Source organism: Oryctolagus cuniculus, chromosome 8 (assembly GCF_051225735.1).
Source record: "Oryctolagus cuniculus isolate XC-2025 breed Fujian yellow rabbit chromosome 8, ASM5122573v1, whole genome shotgun sequence".
NCBI classification, from domain to species: domain Eukaryota; kingdom Metazoa; phylum Chordata; class Mammalia; order Lagomorpha; family Leporidae; genus Oryctolagus; species Oryctolagus cuniculus.
Genome location: NC_142874.1, coordinates 53765263 through 53777814, shown reverse-complemented (window position 1 = coordinate 53777814; position 12552 = coordinate 53765263). Strand labels below are relative to the sequence as shown.

Sequence of the window (12552 nt, the reverse complement as noted above, 5' to 3'; positions counted from 1 at the left end):
CTCGTGAGCATGTGCTTCCACTGCTTACATCCAAAGGAAATTGTAAGCAGGAGTGGTAGAGTAACTTCATACAGTAGGAAATACACGGACATTTAAAAATTCTCTGGGAAGCAATAGATTTTTATGGAGGATAGATACTGTATCAATTATAGCATGAAAAGTAGGAACTGCAATGGGGGAAATAACCTGCAAAGTTGGGGAAAATCATAAGCTATGTATATCACTGCAATGTAGAAAAATCTGAGGTTCTTTTTGTACCCTTGTGCTCATGGAAAACAGAACACGATCTCCAATGAAATAATCACACAACTGGGCAGGAAAAAAAAAACAGGATAGGAAGAGGAAAGAATGGCTAGATTTTAAGTTTGTCAGACAGTACTTACTTTTTTGTAATCATGTTAACAACAGAATTTAAATAATCTCCATGGCTCTAAAAACGAAAAAAAATTTACTGAAATTAAGCACATCTTATAGTTTTTTTCAGGTAAGAGTTTTTGCTATAGGTAAATCTAATACAAGAGTGGAAAGTCATTATGTCCTAAAACATGTCTTGTGTTTTTACTTTCTAGGAAAGGATCTAAAATATTTGAAAAATCTGACTTGAATCTAGAAAAGATTTCATTCTTCTTCCTTTGTTGCAATATGAATATTCCTATTTATTATTTAACCTTTAAAATTGGTTTACAAAGCCCTATACATCTGAAAATGTTTTGCTCTTAAAACAGCCATTTCGGAATGGTTTGATTTGAAGCACTGCTCTTTGGAAATGTCTTCATTTGTGAGTGTTCCATGACAAAAAGCTACTTCAGGATCATGCTACGTTTTTCCAGACAGCAGTGCTCACTTTGATTCCCAAATTTTCCACCGTCAGTGTCCTTTATGGACTTGTTTGTCATTGAACAGTGTGCTACATTTCACGCCAAACTTGCTTACAAAATTCTTTGATGTGGACCCTCTCTCAATGACATTTAGGGGCTGGTGCTGTGGCCCAGCGAGTTGAGCTGCAGCCTGTAGCGCCAGCATCCCACATGGCCGGCAGTTTGAGTCCCAGCTGTTTCACTTCTGATCCATCTCCCTGCTAATGTGCCTGGGAAAGCAGAGGAACGAGGTCCCTGCACCCATATTGGAGACACAGAAGAAGCTCCTGATTCCTGGCTTTGGTGTGGCTCAGCCCCAGCCCTTGCAGACATTTGGGGAGTGAACCAGCGGAAGATCTCACTCTCTCTCGCTGTCGACCTGTAACTCTGTTTTTCAAATATATAAATAAATAAATCTTTTAAAAGATAGCATTAAAAAAAATATAGAGGCCCATAAGTGGTTCCAACAAAAAAATTCTGCCATCATTTTGAAAAATGACAGATCTATTGTCAAACCTGAGAATGCTGAAAGGCTTAGCTGAATGTGTACCATCAGGTGGTTTGTTATAAAATATCAGACAAAGTGTGGCTAAATCTATCCATGCAGTTTGTAAGCTTCTTAAGATGACCATCAATTGAATCAACAGCATTTTGTCCCGCTGACACATAGTATATTTTAAACATGGCACTAAATTTATACTAATTATGTATTCTACTTTCCATTTTGAAATTTGTCCCCCAATATTTTATTATTAGTCTGAACATGTAAGGTAAATGTGCATTGCGCCAGTCATGTGAAAGAAGAGAATAGGACAAAGCATTTTGGGAATTATGTTTATACTTCCAGTAGGAAGAAATTAAACTGGGATGGAATGACTCTTCAGTCTTAGAGTTTCCTAGACGTTCCTCCATTACTTGTTTTGAGGTTTTTTTTTTCTGCATTCAAATACATCTTTATTATAGAAAATTTGTGCACTAAAAAAAAGAATACTCTTTATCCAAGATTCACCTGACTCCACATTCAGAATAGCAGTTTCATTTTGGAGACTAGCAGTCCAAAATTTGCTCATTCTCTTTCTCTTTTTTTTTTTTTTTTTTTTTTTTTGACAGGCAGAGTGGACAGTGAGAGAGAGAGACAGAGAGAAAGGTCTTCCTTTTGCCGTTGGTTCACCCTCCAATGGCCGCCGCGGCCAGCGCGCTGCGGCCGGCGCACCACGCTGATCCGATGGCAGGAGCCAGGAGCCAGGTGCTTTTCCTGGTCTCCCATGGGGTGCAGGGCCCAGGGACTTGGGCCATCCTCCACTGCACTCCCTGGCCACAGTAGAGAGCTGGCCTGGAAGAGGGGCAACCGGGACAGAATCCGGCGCCCCAACCGGGACTAGAACCCGGTGTGCCGGCGCCGCTAGGCGGAGGATTAGCCTAGTGAGCCGCGGCGCCGGCCTCTTTCTCTTTTTTTAAAAAAAAATTTACTTATTTGAAAGGCAGAGTTAGAGAAGCAGAGCCAGAGAGAGAGAGAGAGAGAGAGAGAGGGAGGGGGAGAGAGAGAGAGAGAGGTCTTCCATCCACTGGTTCACTCCCCAGATGGTCTCAATGGCTGGGGCTGAGCTGATCCAAAGCCAGGAGCCAGGAACTTCTTCCAGGTTTCTCATGTGGGTGCTGGGGCCCAAGCACTTGGGCCATCTTCTACTGCTTTCCCAGGCACATTAGCAGAGAGCTGGATCAGAAGTAGAGCAGCCAGGACTAGAACCAGTGCCCATATGGGATGCCGGCACTGTAGGCAGCAACTTTACCCAGTACACCACAGCACCGGCCCCAATCTCTTTTTTCTTTATATATTTAATCTGCCAGCATATTTTATTCCTTCCCTCCCTTGCCTTTAATTTTACATGGATAACATGATGATGTGATATTTTTTCACTCAACAACATGATATGGACATCATTTGCACCAGTGAGAACAGATATTCATCCTACTTTCATTATTACAGAATACTGTGTTGTAGGTTTATAACAATTTAATCACCCTCTTGTTGATGTTTTGGTTGTTTCCAATATCATTCTTTCATAAAATAATAGTGCACTGGAAATCTCAGAAATAATTATTTCAAATGATTATTTACCATGCACTTACTCTGTGTCATGCATTATTCTCAGTGTTTTGGATGTATTACCTAATTTCAAGGATCCTATAAGTAGTATTGTTAATACTGTTGTAGAAATGAGGAAAATGAGGCACAGAGAGGTTAAGTAAATAGTTCAAGTTCACATTCAAGAAAGTGGAGGAGGTGACATCTGAATGCTGGCAATCTAGAGGCAGAGTCTGTGTTCTCAGCTACCACACTACATCGCCATGTTTTAAACAATTGCTTGATTCTCTTGCTATATTAGGTTCCCAGAATCAATCTGGATTTCTGAGACAAAGAATATGCATGTTTTACATTTGACCCACGTCACCAAATGTCCTTCCAAAAGGTGCTGTAATATCAATATTCACACAGTCCTTTGTAGTTTTACATGGCGTTATAGGCAAAATAAAAATCTTGGGGCTGGTGCTGTGGCATGGCGGATAAAGCCTGCCCCCTGCAGTGCTGGCATCCCATATTGGCACTGGTTCCTGTCCTGGCTGCTCTACTTCTGATCCAGCTCCCTGCTATGGCCTGGGAAAGCAGTAGAAGATGGCCCAAGTCCTTGGGCCCCTGCACCCACATGGGAGACCTGGAAGAAGCTCCTGGCTCCTGGCTTTGGATTGCTTAGCTCTGGCTGTTGTGGCCATTTGGGCAGTGAATCAGCAGATGGGAGATCTCTCTCTCTCTCTCTCTCTCTCGGCTTCTCCTTCTCTCTGTGTGTAACTCTGACTTTCAAATAAATAAATAAATAAATAAATCTTTTAAAAAAATCTCTGGTGCCATTAGAGGGAGGTAGATTTGAATCTACTCTATTAGGTCCTGGGAAAGGTACCCCCCATCTTTAAGCTCCAGTTTATTCATCTGCAATCTTTAGGGATGCAGTGTAGGTTGTCAATAATGTCTAGAAAAATTGTCCATTGTCCATCAGTAATAGGAAGAAGTCTCCCAATTAATGGTAGTTATTGTTACTTACTTAATAAGTAATAAGTACTATCCCCAGATTCATAACCAACATTTTATTGGGCTGGGCAGGTTTTATTATTATAGCATCAATTTTAATGTTCTGTGTGTAAATATGATTTCTGTTCCACACAGTTACGCAAGGATTCTAAATTAAATGCAAGTCAAATTCAGCAAACTTATTATCTCCCACATTAAGACATTATGTTTTCTTTTTTAGATCTAAGTATTTAATTCCTTCTCAATGGTGTTATACAATATTAAATATATTGTCTGTTATCCCAAAAAAGCATCTCAGGATTGTGTTTTTCAGAAAAGCAATTCAGGGTGGCACAGCGATTACCACCGCAGGAGGGGACCTGGAGACTGCAGGAGAGAGCAGGAAGCTTGCTCTTGCTCATACGTACATCTGCGACAGAGACGATCACCACAGAGTCCTTCTCCTCTGCAGGAGTCATCCTGGAGACGACCGAGGTGAGCGTTTGCTTCAGGTAACTGTGATTCCCTCTGTCCACGGTGGAAATGCCGAGCGCAAAAGAAACTGCAGACACAGGAGTATGAAGTCATCATTTCAAATCATAGGACAACACTTAATTCAGCGTTCATTACATGCTTATTTCTACATTTGCATGAGCCTTGCGGTCATAGAAAGGGTGTTTGACGTTGTACCATAAAAATAATGTAGACTGCATTAATTTTTATCTGACATTTTGTTTTCTGTTTGAGAAAATTCCCACTTGCAGTGAATTTTTATCAAATACATTCAAATGACTTCAAGATGTTCTCGGCCTGGAGGATTCCAGTCTAGTAGAAGTAGGACTAATTACTTCCCACTTACAATAGCTCTCATCTAACTGGGTACAAAATGTTACAAACTGATTGATACTCTTGTTCCTGAGGGAATACTGAAACATAAAACAGCAAAAAACTGTGGAATATTTTCATCTGTGAAAACATGGATGAAGTCATTTCTAAATCATTTGATGATATGAATACATGCTCCTAAATGAGTCTCTAAAAAGATTAATTTCATTTATTTGGAAGTTAGAGTGATAGGAAGAATGGGAAAGACAGAGAGAGAGAAAGAGATAATCCATCTTCTGATTCACTCCCCAAACAGCCACAACATCCCAGGCTGCACCAGGCCAAAGCCAGGAGACTGGAGCTCCATCTGGCTCTCCCATGTGGGTGGCAGAGGCCCAAGCACTTGGGACATCTTCCGCTGCTTTCCCAGGTGCATTAGCAGGGAGCTGGATTGGAAGCTGAGCAGCTGGGATTTGAACCTGAGCTCCAACATGGGATGTCGACATTTCAGGCTGCAGCTTAACCCACTATGCCACAGCATCAGCTCTCTAAATGCCTATCATTGTCCAATAACAACTGGAGTACTGGGGGAAAATATGAAGATTCCATCAGGGAAATCTGACCAAACTCAATCTTGGCTGCACCATTGCCTGCCTGGATGGCACACAGCCTCTCTAGCCTCACTGTTTCCATCTGTAAGATGGCAATGAAGACTTCCAGAACGGTTAAGCGAGGAACTCAGACAAACCTCTTAGTAATAAGCAATAATGAAACTAAAAATAAATCAAAACAAATTGTCAAAACAGTTATTTCATGGTCCTGATCTACAGTAGATAGATGTTTACTTAGAAAAAACTATTGGACTTTGGTAAGAACTGTAAAGAATCAGTATTTTAGTGATAACTATGGAGTTTTAACATATTTTCATATATTTGTGGGCCTTTGCATATTCTTTTTCACAAAATCCTCATTTAAGCTCCTGCCCACTTCTCTATTAAGTTGTCTATACTTTCTGATTTATTTCTTACTGCTCTTTATATATTCAGAATATAAACCCTTTGTCAGTTATATGTGTGACAGATATCATTCTCATTCTGGGTGCCCTTTTCAATGTTTTGCCTCTTGAAAAATGTAAACTGTTCATTTTAGTGCAGTGAAATTTATCAATCATTTCTTTTATAGTTTATGCTTTTGGAGTCTTGTTGAAAAAATTTAGCTTATCTTCAGATCATAAAGATCTCCTGGTGAGTTGTCTTCTCCATGCCTTATTGTTTGCCTTTCATACTTAGACCTACACTAAACCTGGAATTGATTCTTATGGATGGTGTGAGGCAGGAACCAAATTTCAAGCTGAGAAGCATGCTATAAATGTAATTCCTTGAATGGCTTCCCATGCCTTAGGATGAAGAATGAATTTACAAGATTTACAAGGTCTTTGTAAGTTGGTCCTGACTTATCTTTTCTGTCTCGAGGACCCCTCTCTTCTCAAACTGACCAAATCTCTCCCTGTCAACTTCAGGCCTTTGTGCATGCCATTCCTTTCGTCACAAAACACTCTTCTTCCCCTGTGATGGTTCTACTGCTGCTTTAGGGTTCCACTGGACACTCTGACCACAAATTTACACCTGAGCCTTTGTAATTAGGCTGGAAATGACTGCTACGTATTCTCATGTCATCTCTTATAGTTACTTATCAGGCCTTTTGTGGTCATTCATTCATAGCTAGAACATCAATTCGGCGAAAGTAGACACCCCTTCTCTCCTGATCACCATTACAAATCCAGCACTAATATTACAACAGGCACTTACTAATGTCAAGAAACTTGGGAGGAATAAATGAATGGCCAGCCCTTCATTACCAGGCTCTGTCCCTCATCTGGCTACAACTGTGCATGCAGGACACATATCTTTTCTAGGCCTTCTTACTGTCAGGCCTGATGTATTTCTTTTTTTTTTTAACTTTTATTTAGTAAATATAAATTTCCAAAGTACAGTTTATGGATTACAATGGCTCCCCCCCCCATAACTTCCTTCCCACCGACAACCCTCCCATCTCCACTCCCTCTCCCATTCCATTCACATCAAGATTCATTTTCAATTCTTTTTATATACAGAAGATCAGTTTAGTATATATTAAGTAAAGATTTCAACAGTTTGCACCCACACAGAACATAAAGTGTAAAATACTGTTTGAGTACTAGTTATAGCATTAATTCACATTGAACAACACATTAAGGACAGAGATCCTACATGAGGAGTAAGTGCACAGTGACTCCTATTGTTGACTTAACAAATTGACACTCTTGTTTAAGGCGTCAGTAATCTCCCTAGGCTCATGTCATGAGTTGCCAAGGCTATGGAAGGCTTTTGAGTTTGCCGACTTTGATCTTATTTTGACAAAGACCTGATGTATTTCATTTCCTCTATTCAGATGGCCATCTTCTACTTTTCCACTATCCACCACCTCCCTAATCTTTCCTCAATGTAGCTTATTTCAATTTTTTTTTTTTTTTTTGGCCTTTCAAGTCACCTGGAGGTCACTTTCTCTAGAAAGTTTTCCTTAATTCCCTTAGTGTAAGTTACCTGCCTCACCCTCATATTTCTCTCATCACGGCACTGGTCACTTTAGACTATAAGGACCACGGCACTTGTCTCTGTGAGGCTGTGGTCCATATCCCTCACCAAATCCCCTGGGTCTAACATGCGTCCAGAACAGAGAAGCAGTTGTTCACTGAGGCAACGAAAAAGACTTCACAAAGGAGTCGGAGTTTAAGCTGGAAAGTCGTGTTGGATAAGGGGGCCACATCACAAATCCGTTGTCTGTTGGGAGCAGGTGATGTGTTCATTACAGGCAGTGACCAGCACATGCAAGATACATGAGAATCTCAAAGATATTGGCCTATTTCAAGCAAGTGGCTTGGGGTTTCTGGAGAGGAAAGAGTGGCAGAAGCTGAGATTTTGTGCACATATCCCATCAAGGAGTCAACTTCATTCTATGTGCACTGAACATCTATTGAAGGATTTGAAGCAAGAGTGAAGTATGATCAGCTATAAATTTTAGTAACATATCTCTGAGGAAAGTATAAAGAATGGATTGACTTCAGTAAATCTAAAGCTATGGAAAAAAATTACAAGTCTATTTCAATAGACCAGGCAGGAAATGATGACAGGCTCAATCAAAAATAGGCAGAGAGGGGCTGTAGAGCACAGAAATTACCCAAGATATACTCAGGGTACAGAATAAATGAGTCTGATGGTAAATTGTCCAGCAGACCAAGTCATGGGCTTCAATACTTTTGTGTATGTTTTATGTGTTGGGATCTTTTAGTTGCCAAGAATAAATCTCCTGCAAATTGTCTCTGGTAATGGAGAAAACCTTAGCTATTGCAGGCATTTAGAAAGTGAACCAGTGGCCAGAAAATCATCTCTGTCTCTCTCCCTCCATCCCTATTACACTTTCAAGCAGATGAAAATGAATAAAAATAAACATTAAAAATATGAGTATGAACGTCATTGTTTGAGACTAGGAAATAGCTGGGAAATGAGGAAATTATTCAGGATTTAGCACAGCTCTGATAATGCCACCGTAAGATCCCACATGATGGATTCTATTTGTGCCTCCCATCTCTCTGCCTCCTTCCTTTCACTCTGTATCATGGCTTCTGCTGTATTTCTCGATGCTACGGTGAAATCTGATGGAGCTAGAGTTTTCCAGTTGTGAACTCAAACTGTTCCTCAATCTATGCTGCCATTTTCTCAGGCATAAAATAGAGATGATAATAATGGCCTCTATTGCACTGGGTGAAGAGAATGAGAAAAATGGGGAAAAAAAAAAACATAGAACTCAGCATGTGCAACACACTAAGGATTCAGTAGTCTTGAACAATGCCCTTGGACACCTGCATCCCAATACAATTGGCTTTGTTAATATGTTGGATGCAATTGGTACAGAATAGAACTACTTATTCCCCTGGAACTGGCTACGGCAGGGGTCATCAAATTTCTGTGGAGGACCAGAAAGAAAACACTGTTGGCTCTCGGCCAGTCTCTGGTATGACTTAACTCTGTTACAGCACAAAATGAATAGCTGTGTTCCAACAAAACTTTACATAAAAATGAGCAGTCCATGATCTTGATCTAGGGTGGCTCATTCACTGGAATGAATGGAGTTTGTAGCAATGGCAGGGATCCTGAGACTTGGTCTAACAGGCCTGCTTCAAACTGCAGTGCCTCTTCTTTTCTTGGATACCTGTGTGAGCCTGAACTCATTCCTCAAGGCTCAGCTCATATTATAAAGTTTTGCTGCCTTCAGTCCCAGAAAGATGGAGAAACAGGAAGATAACCAAGTAAGAATATATTCGTATTTATCAAAACCAAGGAAAAAAGATTTGCCATTCACTTAACAGACATTTAATGTCTATTTGACCTATACTGACATGTTTTCAAAGCCTCTGTATTAAAATGGAACTTGAATGCAAGTCACCAAATGCTTATTAAATTATTATGTTCCGCCAGACAATATATTGACTTCCGTTTATCCAAATTAATGCCAGGTAGGTTAGTGGTGTACATGTGATTTAAAGTATATTATTAATAGTTTACATTTTAAAACTTAAAAATATGTCTCCAAAGATCAAAATACCTGTATTTAATTTCTTAATTCTAAATCTTCTTACCATCTCTTCTTCCTTTGCCAATGATTATATCAGGATAAATACTGTCTGCTTTATTTAGATGAGGAAAAAAGAACTTTAAGTCTTCCAGTGTATTAGAAACTGTTTCATTCTGATTTGTTGTATTCACTTTCTTTTCAACTGGAAGAGAAGAAAAACAGAGTTGCTGAGTGTGTGACTACAGAGTATCTTCTCCATCTCATACAATTTTCAAAAAATGAAATTTAATAACTTAATTTACAGATTGGTATAGAATGTATATGAAAATATTCTAAAATGTGAATTATCCAAACCACAATGCTACAAACTGTAGGACAAAGATGACTGACTCATATTTATTTTTAAATTAATATTTAATTTAAGCACACTACAATGGGTGAGAGAACCAAAGGGCAACAGAACTGTCAGTTCCAAAGGAAAGGAGTATAATGAAGCATGCTATAATTGGTTTCTTTTGCTACTTTGATTAGCATCACTTCATTACAGTTTGTTTCTTTATAACTTTGTTTGTAGCCCTTAATATTTAATGACTCCAACTGTACCACTCATTAGAATATGACATTATAATTTTGAAAAAGAAAGACAACATTGGAGGCCGACACTATTCAACTTTAATTCATACTTTACACAGCTAGTACTGAGATAAACCTACACAAATATGCTTGTTGAACTTTGACAAAGTTGCAAAGACAATTCAAAGCAGAAAAGACACGTGACAAAATGGTGCTGGAATATTTGGATATCCATGTGAAAATAACTGAATCTTGATCTGTACTTCACAAAATTTACACAAATTAACTCCAAAGATTTAATAGCATACATGTAAAATGTATAACACTAGATGGATGGGTGTTTGGCCTGGTTGATAAGGTGCCAGTTGGGATGCTCATCTCCCAAGAGTGCATGGGTTTGAGCTTTGGCTCCACTCTGATTCCAACTTCTTGCCAATGCACACCTTGGGAGGCAGTGGTAACGCTGCAGCAGCTGGGTCCCTGGCACCTGTATGGGGTACTTGAATTGAGTTCTCAGCTCAGGGTTTTGGCCTGGCCCCGCTTTGGTTGTTCTGGGTGTTGTGGAATGAAGATAAGAAGATGGAAGATCTCTGTCTCTCTCTGTTCCTCAATTTAAAAACATCAAAGAAAAAACATAAAACTCTGAAATTTTCAAATACATAAAAGAACGTCTTCCTGACCCTGAACTAGGTAAATTGGTGATAAGACACAACATAATAATATATAAAATAATACATAGAGAAAAATTGATAAATTGAACTTCTTCAAAAGTTTAAAATGTTTTCCCTCTGAAGGACATCATAAGGAAAATAAAAAGACAGGGACTGGAATAAAACATTTAAGTCACACATCCATCTGGTAAGTATCCAGGATAACACATGGATTTCTCAAAACTCAGTAAGAGGGATGAGTTTTGGTGCAACAGTTCAGTTTGATGCTTTGGATACCCACTTGCCAAACAGAGTGCCTGGGTTTGTATTCCAACTCTGCTCTCAATTTCAGCTTCCTGCCAATGTGCACCCTGGGAGGTAGCAAGTGATGGCTTAATTGCCTGGGTCCCTGACACCTACATGGAAGACCTAGATAGAGTTCCTGGCTCCTGGCCAATTGGGGAGTGGCAGGTGGGAACATTCTTTACCTCCAACTTCTCTGCCTCTCAAATAAATAAAAAAAAATAAAATAAACCGCCCAATTAAAAATGAGGAAAAGATTTGAACAGATGTTCCTCCCAAGAAATATTTGGATGATAAAGGAACACATTGAAAAATGCATAACATTGTTAGTCATTGGTGAAATACAATATGAAATCTACGGGATATCACATGGCTGAATAGTATTTATATTTTTTTATGATTTATTTGATTTGTATGTCAGAATGACAGTGCAAAAGAGAGAGAGAGGGAAACTTCCATCCTCTGGTTCATTCCCTGTATGGCTGCAACAGTTGCAGGCTGGGCCAGGACAAAGCCAGGATCCTGGAACTCCTTCTGGCACTTGAACTGCTGCTCCAGTATGGGATGCTGGTGTCACAAGTAGTAGATTAACCCTCTGTGACACAATGCCAGTCCCCGAGTGGCATTTCATTGTATGGCTATACAATGGGTACAGATTCTTTACTGTTTAACCAACTGAAGGCATTCGGAATGTTTTCAGTTTGAGGTGATTATAAAATACATGTTGCTACAAGCATTCATGTACATTTTTTGTATGAAGAAAAGTTTTCTTCTTTTAACATGAATATCTAGAAAGCAGGACTAATGGGGCTTATAGTAAGTGTATTTTCAACTTTGTAAGAAATTGCCAAACTGTTTCCAGAGTGGTTGCACCATTTAGGATTTCCTGCCACAATGTGTGAGCATTGTAGTCACTCTGGGTTACTATAAAGAAGGCATTAAATCTAAATTTTCAAAAAGAAAGCATAAAATAAGCAAACAACCATACACACACACACAAAAAGCAACACAAACCTAAACTTCCTGAAACTTTTTCTCTGTTTGTAATATCATTTTTCATTTGATTGAAGGCTTCCATCAGCTCTTGGCGACTATTTTCAGCTCTGTTTTTTAAATGTTGCATGGTTTCTTTAAACTCAGACATATGGTTTCTACAGTTAGTTAGTTGGTTACCTGTAAAGAAAACATATATGTGTATGTTTATACATGTAGCTGTGTATCACATAATTTTCTATAACACATGTAAAATGTAAGACACATGCTTCCATATAGCAATATATACAACATTATGTAACTGCATATATATGTACGTGTGTGTAAATATATGTATTATCAAGAATGAGAAAATCTTCTGAATAGTAACATGCAGAAGGTGGAACTGTCAGTGATTTTTGCTTTACTACTTTGTGTTCCTCTATGTTTTCCAGATTTTCCATATTGTGTATGTATTAGTCTTGTTGTTAGAGGAAAAACCCATTTTTGGGTTTTTGATCCACCAAAATTTACTTCTATGAATTTATCTGAAAAAGTGACCAGGACTATGGGCAGAGATTTGACATAAGGATGTTCAACACCAGGTAACAGTATTTATCATTGTAAAAAAAAATAGAAATGATCTAAGTGCTAAAATTTGATAAATAGGAAATTTACTAAGTAACTGAAGGAATAT

At 38.9% G+C, this 12552-nt stretch overlaps 1 protein-coding gene across 1 annotated transcript in view; it reads right to left on the bottom strand.

The window, feature by feature from the left end:
- MGAT4D (MGAT4 family member D) overlaps positions 1-12552 on the bottom strand; it is a 75346-nt gene that overhangs the window by 29839 nt on the left and 32955 nt on the right. Inside the window, exons 2-5 of the mRNA XM_089301771.1 lie at positions 11898-12056; positions 9422-9559; positions 4350-4483; positions 384-430 (exon numbers count right to left, since the gene is read on the bottom strand). Coding sequence (XP_089157897.1) covers positions 384-430; positions 4350-4483; positions 9422-9559; positions 11898-12056 — 478 coding nt within the window. The remainder of the gene's footprint in view (positions 1-383; positions 431-4349; positions 4484-9421; positions 9560-11897; positions 12057-12552) is intronic.